This window comes from Larimichthys crocea, chromosome I, assembly GCF_000972845.2.
Source record: "Larimichthys crocea isolate SSNF chromosome I, L_crocea_2.0, whole genome shotgun sequence".
In the NCBI taxonomy this organism is placed as follows: domain Eukaryota; kingdom Metazoa; phylum Chordata; class Actinopteri; family Sciaenidae; genus Larimichthys; species Larimichthys crocea.
The window spans coordinates 25,153,322-25,165,798 of NC_040011.1; the positions used below are offsets into that span (position 1 = coordinate 25,153,322).

The 12,477-nt window shown below is 39.2% G+C and overlaps 1 protein-coding gene across 2 annotated transcripts in view; it reads right to left on the minus strand.

Moving 5' to 3' along the window:
* LOC104927929 (ecto-NOX disulfide-thiol exchanger 2-like) overlaps positions 1–10,627 on the minus strand; it is a 161,224-nt gene extending 150,597 nt beyond the window's left edge. For both annotated transcript variants that reach the window (XM_027284241.1, XM_027284239.1), the window contains exon 1: positions 10,402–10,627. In XM_027284241.1, the coding sequence (XP_027140042.1) occupies positions 10,402–10,423 (22 nt within the window). In that variant the 5' untranslated portion in view covers positions 10,424–10,627. The remainder of the gene's footprint in view (positions 1–10,401) is intronic.
* Positions 10,628–12,477: the final 1,850 nt, after the last annotated feature.

Genomic DNA, 12,477 nt, shown 5'->3' on the forward strand with positions numbered 1-12,477 from the left:
TTTTTTAACTTTTGGGATTTGTGGATTTGAGAAGTGGATTGGTCTTAACTCCTGCTTCTAAACATGTCTGCAACAGCAGTCTGCAGCTGCCATTCTACTTCATATTTGTGCAGGGACAATAACACGGTAATAATAACAAGGAGATTGCTTGGAGAAAAGTAGGCAAGGCAAAACATTTTTGTAAGTTCAGTTGTATTTGAACTATAAAGTTTGCTTAGCTCTGATCTGTCCAAAGTTTGTTCAGAAAGCGAGAAAGAAAGCAAACTAGACAAACAAGACCTGACAGTCAGCATCATGGTGTAGTTACTTTGGAATCAAAATGCAGAAAAATGCGTTCATTTTGTGTTCATAGTACTGTAAAGTTAGAAAGTACATTGAGTGGTTCAGTGTTAGCACATTGAAGTTAGAAAGTACATTGAGTGGTTCAGTGTTAGCACATTGAAGGAGGGAGAAGGTGAAATGCTGCCACCTTTTTTTTGGAGGTAAGGAATTATACATTGATCATTTAAACGGTCATTCAGGACCTACACCAGAATGGTCTGATTCAGCTCAGCAGGTGATTAATTGATCGATTACATAATTTGTTCGTTTCGCACTACTTAATCTGAGTAGCACAACACAGCGTCAGGGAAAAAAGTTAAGTTTTACAAGTTTCAAAAAGAAGAGACGAACAGCCCAATCAGGCACTAAATGCATTAACTGCACTGCAGGTCAGACTCCAGGGTGAAGTTTTGTAATCACCAATTGGGCATGTTTTATCCAACTGGGTCTGCTTTGAGTGGAAGTAAGTTTAAAGGATGTTGTATCATCAGTGGCTGTCACCACTTATCATCAGCCCTAACCGTTTTCCTGCAGGAAACCCTTGAGTATAACAGGCTTGAGGGTATTACAAATGTTTACCAAACCTCACTCAGAAGTTATGAATATCTTATGAGGATACAAAAGTGAACAAATACAAAAACAACTCCTGCAGAAATTTTATGATGATTTACCAAAAGAGCAAGCAAATTATGGGGTGTAAGAATAAAAAAATAATAGGAAGTAAACTAATTCTGGATGATATTTAAATTGTTTATATCTGTGTTTAACTACTGAACCTCTGTAATAAAACACATGAGGAACTTATGGCATGTTATTATATTTTATCTACCATAGGGGTATCCAAGAGGGCTTCTGGAGAATTTTTTTAAACATGTGTCCACTAGTCCACTAGTTCAGGCATACTTCTGAATTCACCTTAAGATACATTTTTCTGGTCAAAAGTAGACAGAGAAAACATTGACAACTCATATGAAAGGCGTTTTGCTTTCCTCTTGAAATGTAACATCGGTGATGTATCACTTCCTTGTAAATGTTGACCGTAATCCAATCGACAAGAAGACTTTAGAAAAAACAACTGAACAAATTTTGGTCAGCATGATGTGCTGAATGCACAAAAATCCACAAAGTTATCCAAACAGCAGGAGTCTGACTCTGGCCAAGCTCAGTGCGGTAAACACTCAGGTACAGGACTTCTTTTGAATTCACACAGTGAATCCTTCATTGCAGCTCTATATGCTGTATTAGATAGAGCTTCTTCTGTGTTTATGAAGGGGTCTGCACAGTGGAGGCCTGTCTGTGAGAATGTTTACAGCAAACAGAGAAAAAATTCCAATAGACGATTCCCAGAAAAGCCATCCCAGGTAAATGTAAATTAACCAAGTTGCCGTGAGATTCCTCCATATTTCAGTGATTTCAGCCTCAGATGTGGTGTAGCTCAGATTCCACAAACAACCTTTCCATGGTCATTTTACTTCCAGGAGGAAAAAAAAAGCCACTCTAATTCAGTGAAGCGTACAGGGATGTTCTTCATTCAATGCTGGACCGCCCCTAAGGACAAGAAACAGCCAGCACCCAGAGAGCTTTAGCCACAGTATTTACAAATGTCTGTATCCTCTCCTTCACATTATGGTTTGTTTTTCAACGCTCAAGCTATTTTGTGTCATGCAAGCGTTCATGTCCCTGTTCATCCTCAAGCTGCCAACACCCCTCAAGGCATCCTATGTCTATTATGTTGGAGACATCACTGTTTTTCAGACAAGCAATCTCAGTGGAAGCTGCTTTTTCCTGGGCCAAACCATTGAACCTCAACCTGAGTTTTCCACCATTGTCTCTACAGGGAAAATGCTCAACATATCAATGTCTTCAGGAAAAGGCGAGTTATATAAACAACATCATCAGGAAATGTATCAAATAGAATGAGAGAGGCGTATTAGTTATCTTGCTGGTCAATCATATTGTGTCATAAATGAATCATATAAATAATTTGGCTAATAATTAGAAAAAGAAATCAATCAAAAAAGACTAAATACTAAATACAGTTAAGACTAATTGGCAAATACAGTTTATGGTTCAGGGCAATTACTAGTGGACTCCATCCACTGCCCAGCAGCAGCAGTAGACACAGGCCCATTCTGATGTAGTGTGCTTCATCCTTAGAGTAATCCATCATAGCTTATGTTCTGCTATTTCCAATTGCTTATTCTGGCATTGCTGGAAAAGAGAAAAATGCCAGAATCATAGAAAAATCTCAACATCACTTTGTTTCTTGAAAGAGGCCACTGCAGAGAAGGTGATTGTCACAGTATTACTGCTTTCAGTCTCATTGTTCCACTGCGGCCACAGCGGTTTTCCAGCACTTCCTCTATTTTGAAAGACAGAAGGAAACAGAGGGTCTGATATTTAGTTGGGATTCAGCTGTCTTTGTTGACAATTCACGCAGAATCTATGAGTCCATCTCCGGCTCAGTCTGCACACAGAGGCTTATGCTGACAGGCTGAGGTGAATCCCGATAGTGATGTATCAGAGCAAGGGCTTCTTTCTCAAGATAATATGTGAGAAAAATCTGCTCAGGTGTAATCACAGTGCTGCTCCCTGGTGAATGGTCTAATCCAGCTTCTTCCATCTATTCCCATTTTTTCTATTTTCACCTTTCCCCCAACTTAAAACATTTTCCAATTTTGATTTTATTCTTTTAACCAAACTCCAGTTTGTTATATTATAAATTAGCCTTTTTCCCCTTCCTCTTCTTTCCCCATTTTCAACCTAACCCCATTAAACTCAAATGGAATTGTTTGCTCAACATTTCTGGATGGGCAGTGCTTCCACATATTGATTTACCACACAAACTGAACTGGTACCAGCTTCACTAAAATGGACTTAACTGCTGAATTAGATAAGTCACCACATGATACTGATTGTTCAGCTTTGTGAACCTCCAAAAGATTACAAAGCTGAACAATCAGACTGTCCCAAATGGAGTTTCTGGCAAACACAGACACCTGAACATTAGTGGCGAGCTAAAGCAACAGCCATTACCTAATAAAAGCAAGCCACGGGGGGAAACGGCATGAGTTGTGAAGCAATGAGACAATCTGAAGTTAGCTTCTACACCTGCTGCTGCAGAGTCCTTAGATCCACTTTCAGTGTTCCTTGCATGGTACTTTATCTCTGAAGTGATTAGAAACAAACAGCTCCATCAATCAGGTGGTGGAGCCCCAGAGAGTGCCAGTGCTGATCCAAAAACACTTCTAGGCTGCCAAGTTGCTCCTGATTCTGCTGACACTCAGAGTTCTACCACACCATCCTTCACACTGCTCTTCAAATGAACTGATACTGGTACTGGTAGAAATCCCACTTATCTGCTGAATGTCTCACCAGGAAGACAAATCCATCCAACAAGAACAATGTGACACACAAACAGATATTTAAAGAGAGACATCAAAGAAAAATAAAGCTTCAACAAACAACATTCTAGGGCTGCAACAATTCCTCAAGTACCTCGAGTAACTCGATTACAAAAAATGATCGAGGAATTTCCTCTGCCTCGAAGTCTCGTTTCTAATTCAATTTAAAGCTCAGGTTTCCTACGGATTCTTTTTAGTGTGACACAACGTGTTTACGTTACAGTCTATGTGTCCCCTGCAAAGCGGAAGAAGACGGAAGCAGGATTTTAGTAACGTGAGGGGACAGTGTCGATGTATAGAATGGCAGACGCCGGGACCATAAACAGCGAAAATAAGCAAACGCAGCACTCGATTAATCGATAAAATATTCGACAGAATACTCTATTACCAAAATATTCGATAGCTGCAGCCCTACAGCATTTATTTACTGAAAAGCTAAGCTAGACTGCTGGCTGGTTAATGAAGGTCTGGTTTCACAAACAAGTTCTATGGTCAAATGGAAGAAACATTTTACAACTTACAAGTTGCAGATAAATTTGTGAGTCCTACAAGGCTCACAGTACATGTGTTGTAACTAGGTGTGTGTTTTGATCAGTAAAACGTGTCAAAATGAGAGAGGAAGAGTATATCTTGTAATCAAAATCACAGCTGGCAGGTTGCAAATTTGGTAAAACAGGCGCCAGACTGAATTTCTATTTCGTTTACTTTATTATTCAGACTGATATCATGTTTGGAAATTTCTGTTTTTGTCTTAACCAACCAGCAGTGAGTGACTTTACACCGGTATCACTTTGAGTTGGCACAGATGCTGCAATAGTGGTTACTTTTGAGCAGTTAATATTTTTCATGCTGACTGAAGGAACTGAATTTACAGCCTGTAAAGCTACGACGTCAATCTATTCTATTTTTCTGGCTTAGAACATGACATGCCTATTTGAAAGCAATTGTTGCAAAGTCAAAGATATGAACAGCGATTCAGGGGTGTGAAAGAGTGGTGAAACTGAAAGGAAATCGTACCTACCCACAGTGTAACAGTCAGAAACATCAAGCTTTGCTATTTTTACTGGCTCCGTGATTAGGAATTAAGAAGGCCTGAAAGGTTTCTGAAAATGATAACCGTTGAGCGAAATGCATTTGAAGGTGTCACAAAGGTACTGATTTCACTTTATGGCCCTTTCTGAAGCTGTGGTTTGTAGGAGGGTTTTTTTTACGTTTCAGCAGGTCATCCTATTTTTCCCTTCCGTGAAAACCTGACATACTCTCATCTCAAATTGTATGGCAAGTCAAAAGAAGAAAAAAATCCATTGAATCACAGCCGTAGTTGCTAGTTACTTGCATTGTAGTGTACTGTGCACAGGGTTCTAGTTTTCTGATCATCTGTGTTATTTTCACTAATATGACTACAATCAAACAACGTTAATCAATGACCTTTTTTTATGACATGAAGATAAAAACAAGCTAAAAATTGATCTTTGATTATCAAAACTATGATGACTTGCACATTTGTGAGAGTTAAAACATTTTGAGTAGTCATCGACTAAAACTAAAACTTGACTGAAGCGTAAATGGGACTAAAAGTAATAAGCATTTTCATCCAAAGACTAAAAAAGCACATAACACTATCACCTATTGTACTGAAGTATAAAACATAATACAGTGAAAATGGATTTAAAGGCTCACAGTGTTATATATACGATATAATCAGCTGCCATAGCAACAACTGTTTATATTGTAGTGACCCTGAGCTATTCATCAGAATATTTCACTTTCCCTTATTGCTTTCATTATTATTCCCTTACTTATTCACTTGTTTGATGAATAACAAGTATAATAATATAATATAATAATAAGTATATAAAAGAGGATGTGTCAAATTCCTGGGGAGCTGGAAATTCCCAGTATGTCCAAATTAAAAAACGATTCTACCATTTATTGCAGCTCTAAAAGGACTGTCAGATCACACTTCACAACAGCAATTGCTACAGAATAATATATTTACTTTTGTCTCCATATTTGCATCTAATTTCCACTGGGAGAGTGTGACAATTGGTGAAGTATAAAAGGCTTATTCTTTTTCATCATATTCTTAGAACAGCTTCAGGTGACAAGAAAAAAAAAGCCTTCCATCTGCTTAAACGAGTTACAATGAATGTTCAAGCTCCATTCATTTATTCTAATTAGCTAAATATTGAGACTTAGTAATGGCAGCTGTTGATGTGCTTTCATATGGCTAGAAAGACCTCACAAACATGGCCAAACCCAGCAAGTTGGTGCAGAAATCCTGTCCAAAGCCAAGCTTTTTCGCACTTATCTGCAATCAGCAGGTGTCTTTGCTTTCTTGCTTCCTTTCTGTTTTGATTTTTTTTTTTTCTGAAGTTGATTACAGCCCTTCATAGCTGTCTGCTACCCTATTATTTGCATTTGAAAAGCTACAAGAATACAGGTGTTAAAAACAATGACTAGGGAACAGTTGCCAACTTGCCTCCATCAATAATTGAGCATTTAAAGTTAATTTCCAATCAATCCAACCTAATTAGCGCCGCTATCTACAGCAGCCTACTGGAGGGTAAAAAAATCGAAGGGAATACTACATAATGTACAGTACTTTTTCAAAACGTTGCTGCCCACAGTCAGCCAGGAAAGAGAAACCCATCAACGAAGATGCCAGCAGTTTGAATGCACGATGACAGCGCTCAATAGCACAGCTGTCCACTGTAGTGGTAGCAATTGTGGAAAAGCACCATTATGCACCAAATTGTCATGTAAAAGCGTCTCTCTAAGTCAAACAGAAACATTTCTTACACCTCCTAGAAGTTTAGAAAAAGGAAAGAAAAATCATATTTCCAAACAATTGCTTTCGTGGGTGTAACAACAGCAGATCATTTAGGACCAAACAAGCCATGAACATGCCTTACTGCCTCAGCCAAAAGTTCTTTTTCACTCGTTTTTGTGGGAAGCCACACTGAAATGAAAACTCTAATGAGCATGATCACAGGAATGAAACTTAACAAGGTATGAAGAGCTGTTTAGGCATTCACTTAGGCTTCTTGTCAGGTTGTCTGCTCAAAAGAGAGGGCTGTCCTTTAGATGCAAAGAAGTTCAAACTGCATTTATCAATTATGCCTTCACATGTATAAAATGCATGATGAAAATGTATCCTCAAGAACAAATTTGATGATGTCTCTTTAGTTCTGAGATATTCCTCAGACAGAGAGGTGAGAGTTACTTTTTGTGCAGGCACAGTAAAAGAAAGTTCATGTGAGTTACTTTCTGTCACAGAAGAGCAATAGCCTTATGCTGACCATACACCTGAAAACATTTCAGGAGTTTTCATTATATTATACATAAGTGCCTTCTACACAGTGTCAAACTTGCACTTTTGATGTGAAAGTGCACGTTAGCACAAAATAAAATCCCTTAATACACCTATCAAAGTTGGCAATACATTAAAATTTAGTTGACACAGGTGATTGCTGATTTTCTCAAGTATGTAGCTGAGTAGCCCAAAAAAAAAAAACAACAACAACAATGGACGCCAGTTGCCCATAGCCAATATATTCATTCAATTGCTCAACCCTACTGCAATCAGACATCCTTGTGGTGCAACTCTTTACTCAGTCCATTGTTTTGCTGCTTCCTAATGCTCTCTAGACACCATCAAACACATTGGGGCTTTAAGAGGCACAGTGACAAGGCTATACTAAGTTTAAAGTCAGAAAACTCATGCATCAACTAATGCATGATAATGCATAATTCTATAAACACTTATCTGTGTCTTAAAGCCATTGGGTTTAAGCACACAACTTGTCAGCATAATTTATTTAGCTTTACCCTTCGGCTTTTCAGAACAACACTGGCAAAGCTTTGCAAAGGCTGGACAACAGTAAGACATGAAGATCGACTCAGAACTAAAAAAAAAAAAAAACGCAGTTCATGAGTTAAACACCCAGGAGACTCCATGGCTTCCTGGGCCTTTAAGGCTGATGAATGATCCATAACCAGGTTACTAGAGCTGAGCATCGCCGCTTTTCAGCAGCATACCCTCCAGAACCCTCCATTCCCAAACACTGCTATTGCCAGCGGTACTCACAGAATGGGAGCTTCCTTTATCTCTGACTTATATTTTACATTTCATTATGCTGCCTCTTTTCCCCATAGCCATTGTTACAAGACACACACTTACCGCTGAATTGTTAGCAAAACTGTGCTTACGTTTCCTCATTTAAAAGGGAGATTTCTCCAAAGCTGACAAATCTCTTCAAACTCTACAATATCTCACTCTTCATTCAGCTGTGCTTTCATTTAGCCATACTAGCAGCACTATCCTTGGGCCACTGCAAACTCCAAACAAAGCAGATATCCAGTGGTTTCTTCCTCGCTTTTCAATCTCTATCCCTCTCTCTATCTCTCTGTATTTCCGTCAAGAGTCTCTGACAGTCCCTCCCTCCTGAAGGCAATCCAACAATGTCCTACTCATTGATCAGGGAGAGGATCGGTGCAGTGTGGAGGTAAATGGCTGTCACAGGGAATGATAGACCTTAACTCAACCATGGTTGCTCCTGAGGCCACTCAGCCTCCACTTATAGTGATGGATGCAAGGATGTCACCCATCACATTCTTGAGAGTGAGGAAGACGTTTGTTTTGTCGCTAGAGGAGTCAGAAAACATTAACATAAAGCATCACTTCATCTACTTTTTCCTGGTTTGAACTAATGACAGTGTTCAAGTAAAACACAACATACTGTAGCTTTAATGCATTCAGCAATTATTTTAACATTTGGAGCTAAAATGATAAGTGAATTAATCGTGTAGGTAGGTAAATGTACAAAAGAAAAAACACAGAGGGGGCACAGAGATTTTGACAAGCAATTAATCATTTAGACCAGTTTTCCAGCAAAAACACTGATCCAAGCTACTCAGAAATATATTTTCTTAGGCTGACAGCACAAGCCATTTTGAAGACGTCGCTGTGGGAACTGTTCACTAATTAATAGACTAAACAATTAAACAAGCATGCAGCTTTAAAAGGTTGGGTTGCATCCCAAAGTCGGGATTGAGATACCCCAACTTTTACTGGATCATATATTTCCCATAATGGAACCAGTAGCATCTTCTGTTATACATGTCATATCTGCTAAAAGATGTCTCTGAGACTCCACACCCCCAGTTTCTAAACACAGGTTTTTTGATAAAGATGTGGTCACCAAGCGTGAGGTTAAGTGAGATCTCCCCAATGACATCACCTGGACTACTTTCACAGGTTTGACCAAGCTCTCCCAGAAGACACTACACAACTGTTTTCACAGGCATACATAGTGATATAGAGAATACAGAGTGGTGATCCCTGTGACAACAAAACTGATCAAATCAGTGGTATGGTCCTTTAAGCAAGAATTTAACCACCAGATTGGTTGATAATGAAAATAATCGTCAGCGTTAACAACCAGTCAGAAGTGTGACTGAAACTGCACAGCTGTGTGTACAGAGCTTCCTCCTCACAAAAGGTTTGCTTATATATTCTCAGCAAATGGCTGGCTAGTTACTGAGGGAACTAAACATCAAATTATGAGCACTTATCCATCATTAGACTGGCTGTGAGAGACCTGCAGTCAGATCTAAAAAAAAAAAAAAACACTATAAACTAGAAGCAGCTAAAACAGTGAACAAAGTGTTTGAATAAATCTGTAAGCGCGCTGGTGGGAGGTTCTTGGATTGTGTGATTCCCCAATTGCTAATTTTACTACAGCTAAAAAGGATCACAGGGAAATTGGGAAATGAATACACGGAAACACAAAGTCAGCAGCACTCCACTTAAAACCCTAGATGACTTTAATCCAGCAGGCATAAGGCAGAGCCCAGTAGTTTCCAAAGTGAGCTCTAGGGACCAAGAGGCATAGTTTGACTTTAACATTAACTCCAAGAGGTTAACGAGTATAACATCCTCTAATGTGGGCGGTTATGATTTTGGAGAAATCCCCAAAAAAAAGGGAGGAAGGTTTAAAATCCTACGGCGGTGCACTACTATCAGATTTGTGGCTGGAGATGTGGCTGATAAAGTTTACTTTGTTTATCCCTATCCGAGCCAAATCAAATGATTTTTCAACAGTGTGTTCACACTTCCCCCAAGTTCCCCATCGCTCGCAGGATGAGAAAAAGGATAAAGGACATTATAAAGTCAAATGAGCAAGTTGAATTTCATTACAAACAGAAGTAAACTGATCCTATAATGAAGTTTTGGAGAGACAGAAACTTCTCCATATCATGGGGGAAGTGTAAACATAGCCTTCACCACAAATTAAATATGAGAATATCATATATCAGCACAGGATTAGATAATTAAATAGCCCCCTGTTAACTTACAATTTATTAAAACAAACACATGGTAAATGATTATAGACTAGCATATATGTAGTATAATATTAGTCGAAACAATTGATGCTGAGCATCCTAACAGCCTCATGTGACAAACAATATTAAACTACCTATTTACCAAAATAAAGGTTCTCCAGGATCATAATGTCATCATTAGTGCAAATAAAAACACCATAAAATGCGAGAAAGTCTCCATAAAGTGTGCATTATTATTATTACACTGGATGCTGACACACTTTAAACACGTTTGTTTTGTGTTTTATGTGTGTAACGTGATGCTGAGAGGTTACTGAGACCAGCCTACCGGTGTACTGCAGGAGAAACATTGTCCTCTGTCGCAGATGTTGAGGTGAAAACAGTCCCACCGGAGATGTAAGTCTCTCAGCCTGATATAAATCCCTGAAGTCGGGGAGTTTTCTGGCGGTAACGCTGCGGTACAAGAGTCGGTGCTCCGGTATAGTACAGTAAGTCTGCCGGTCAACACACAGTGAGCGGTTGTCACCTGCCTCACAACACGCGTTATGCTACTGTCAAGCTGACCACATGTTTAATAATAACTTCCGGTTGTGACTTTCAAAATAAATGCCACAGTGACGCTCAGGCGCTCTTTTTTTGTCGGATTGTGACACACTTAATTCAATATATGAGAGTCAAATGACAGAGTGGGTCTGTTATAAACTACAGGAAGCATTCTTCTTCTTCAGTGAGTGCCGTTATGCACACCTGACCTGAATACTTACTTACTTCACTTCATTTTTAGAGACTTTGTGCTTTTAATTTGAAGGCAGATACACCTTGTATTCCCGGGTTACAAATTGTTTTACTGAAGGTGTCAATATTTCCATGGGTGCAATAAAAGGTGAAGGGACTTGCAGAGTGCAATACTTCTACTAGTAGATCTTTTAATACAACAACTAAAACAGAGAAAATTGATATAAATCAGAATTAGGCTTATTGCTAAGTAGGTCTTCACATACAAGGGGTTTGTCTTGGTGCTTCTGGTGCATAACAAACATCAAGTAAAAAAAAAAAGAAAGGTAAAAAAAAAATTAAAACTAAAAGATATAAATATATGTGCAATATGTTTTTAAAGTGAAAAGAGCTGAAGAGTTTGTGCTGAAATGTGCATTTCCCAAGTAATGTGCAAAGGTTCACAGTATGCAGAATATTTTAAATGTGAAGGATATTTAACAAAACGTAGAGGAGAGGTCACCCACAATCTTTCCTGTATGTTTCAGGGTCCTGGAGGAGTACAGGTCCTTGAGAGGCGGAAGATTGCAGCAGTTTGTCCTTGTCCTTAGCAGTGGCAGCAGCACACAAGATGGTGATGAAAAAGGGGAGGATGGACTCAAGGATGGAGGTGCATCATCAGTGTCCTTGGCAGGTTGAACTTCTTCAGTTGCCTCAGTAAGTACCTCCTCTGTTGTGCTTTCTTGATCTTAAAAACTCACACAGGGGGGCAGGTGAGGCTGGGTTCTTTCTGAAGTTCACAACCATCACCACTGTCTTTAGAGCATTGAGGTCCAAGTTGTTCTGGCTACAGGTCACCAGATGGTCAATCTCCCACCAGGCAGACTCATCCCAATGAAAGATGAGTCCAACGAGGGAAGTCTCATCCACGAACTACAGGAGCTTGACAGACTGATGACTGGAGGTGCAGTTGTTAGTGTAGAAGGAGAAGAGCAGAGAAGAAAGAACATATGTTTCCGCAGCTTCACATGCTGCTTCCTGTCGGACAGGAAGTCTGTGATCCACCTGCATGGGGGAGGCAGGCACACTCAGCTGGGTGTGGCAGAGCCATTGTCTACAGACCTGTTGGCTCTGTAGGCAGACTACAGGGGGTTCAGGAGGCAATCAAAGTACAGTAACCTGCTTGTTTGTATATAATAGTATGTCTATTTCTGTCTTCCTGTAAATTGTTCTTGGAACTGTATGGTGTAAAATTGGAAATTAATTCCCTATATATGTACACATATCTGGCCAATAAAGCTGATTCTGAAGACACTATGGAATATGCCGTAGCAGTGGGTAACTGGGTTGTTAGTCCCTGTCCTCATTAGCACTCATTAGTCTAGTGCACTCCAAGATTAGAGGAAATTCAGGGATCTATTCTTGTAAATAATTTAATATGGTTGATAGAAATTTCATTTTCACTGGATGAATGTGTCATTCATTCATGTTTTGATTCATGGTGTTCCAATTTTGATGTCTGACTTCAAGTTTACCCATTACTAAATTGAGAAGAAATGCATGCAAGAACAAATCCTGCTCAAAGATGTTTAAAGCGGAGCAAAATAAAATTATTATTTTTACATTAACATGTGCACTGTGAAGCTAGTCTGGAGGAAATGTTCCTCTTGCCCCCAAACTACCTCTGGCT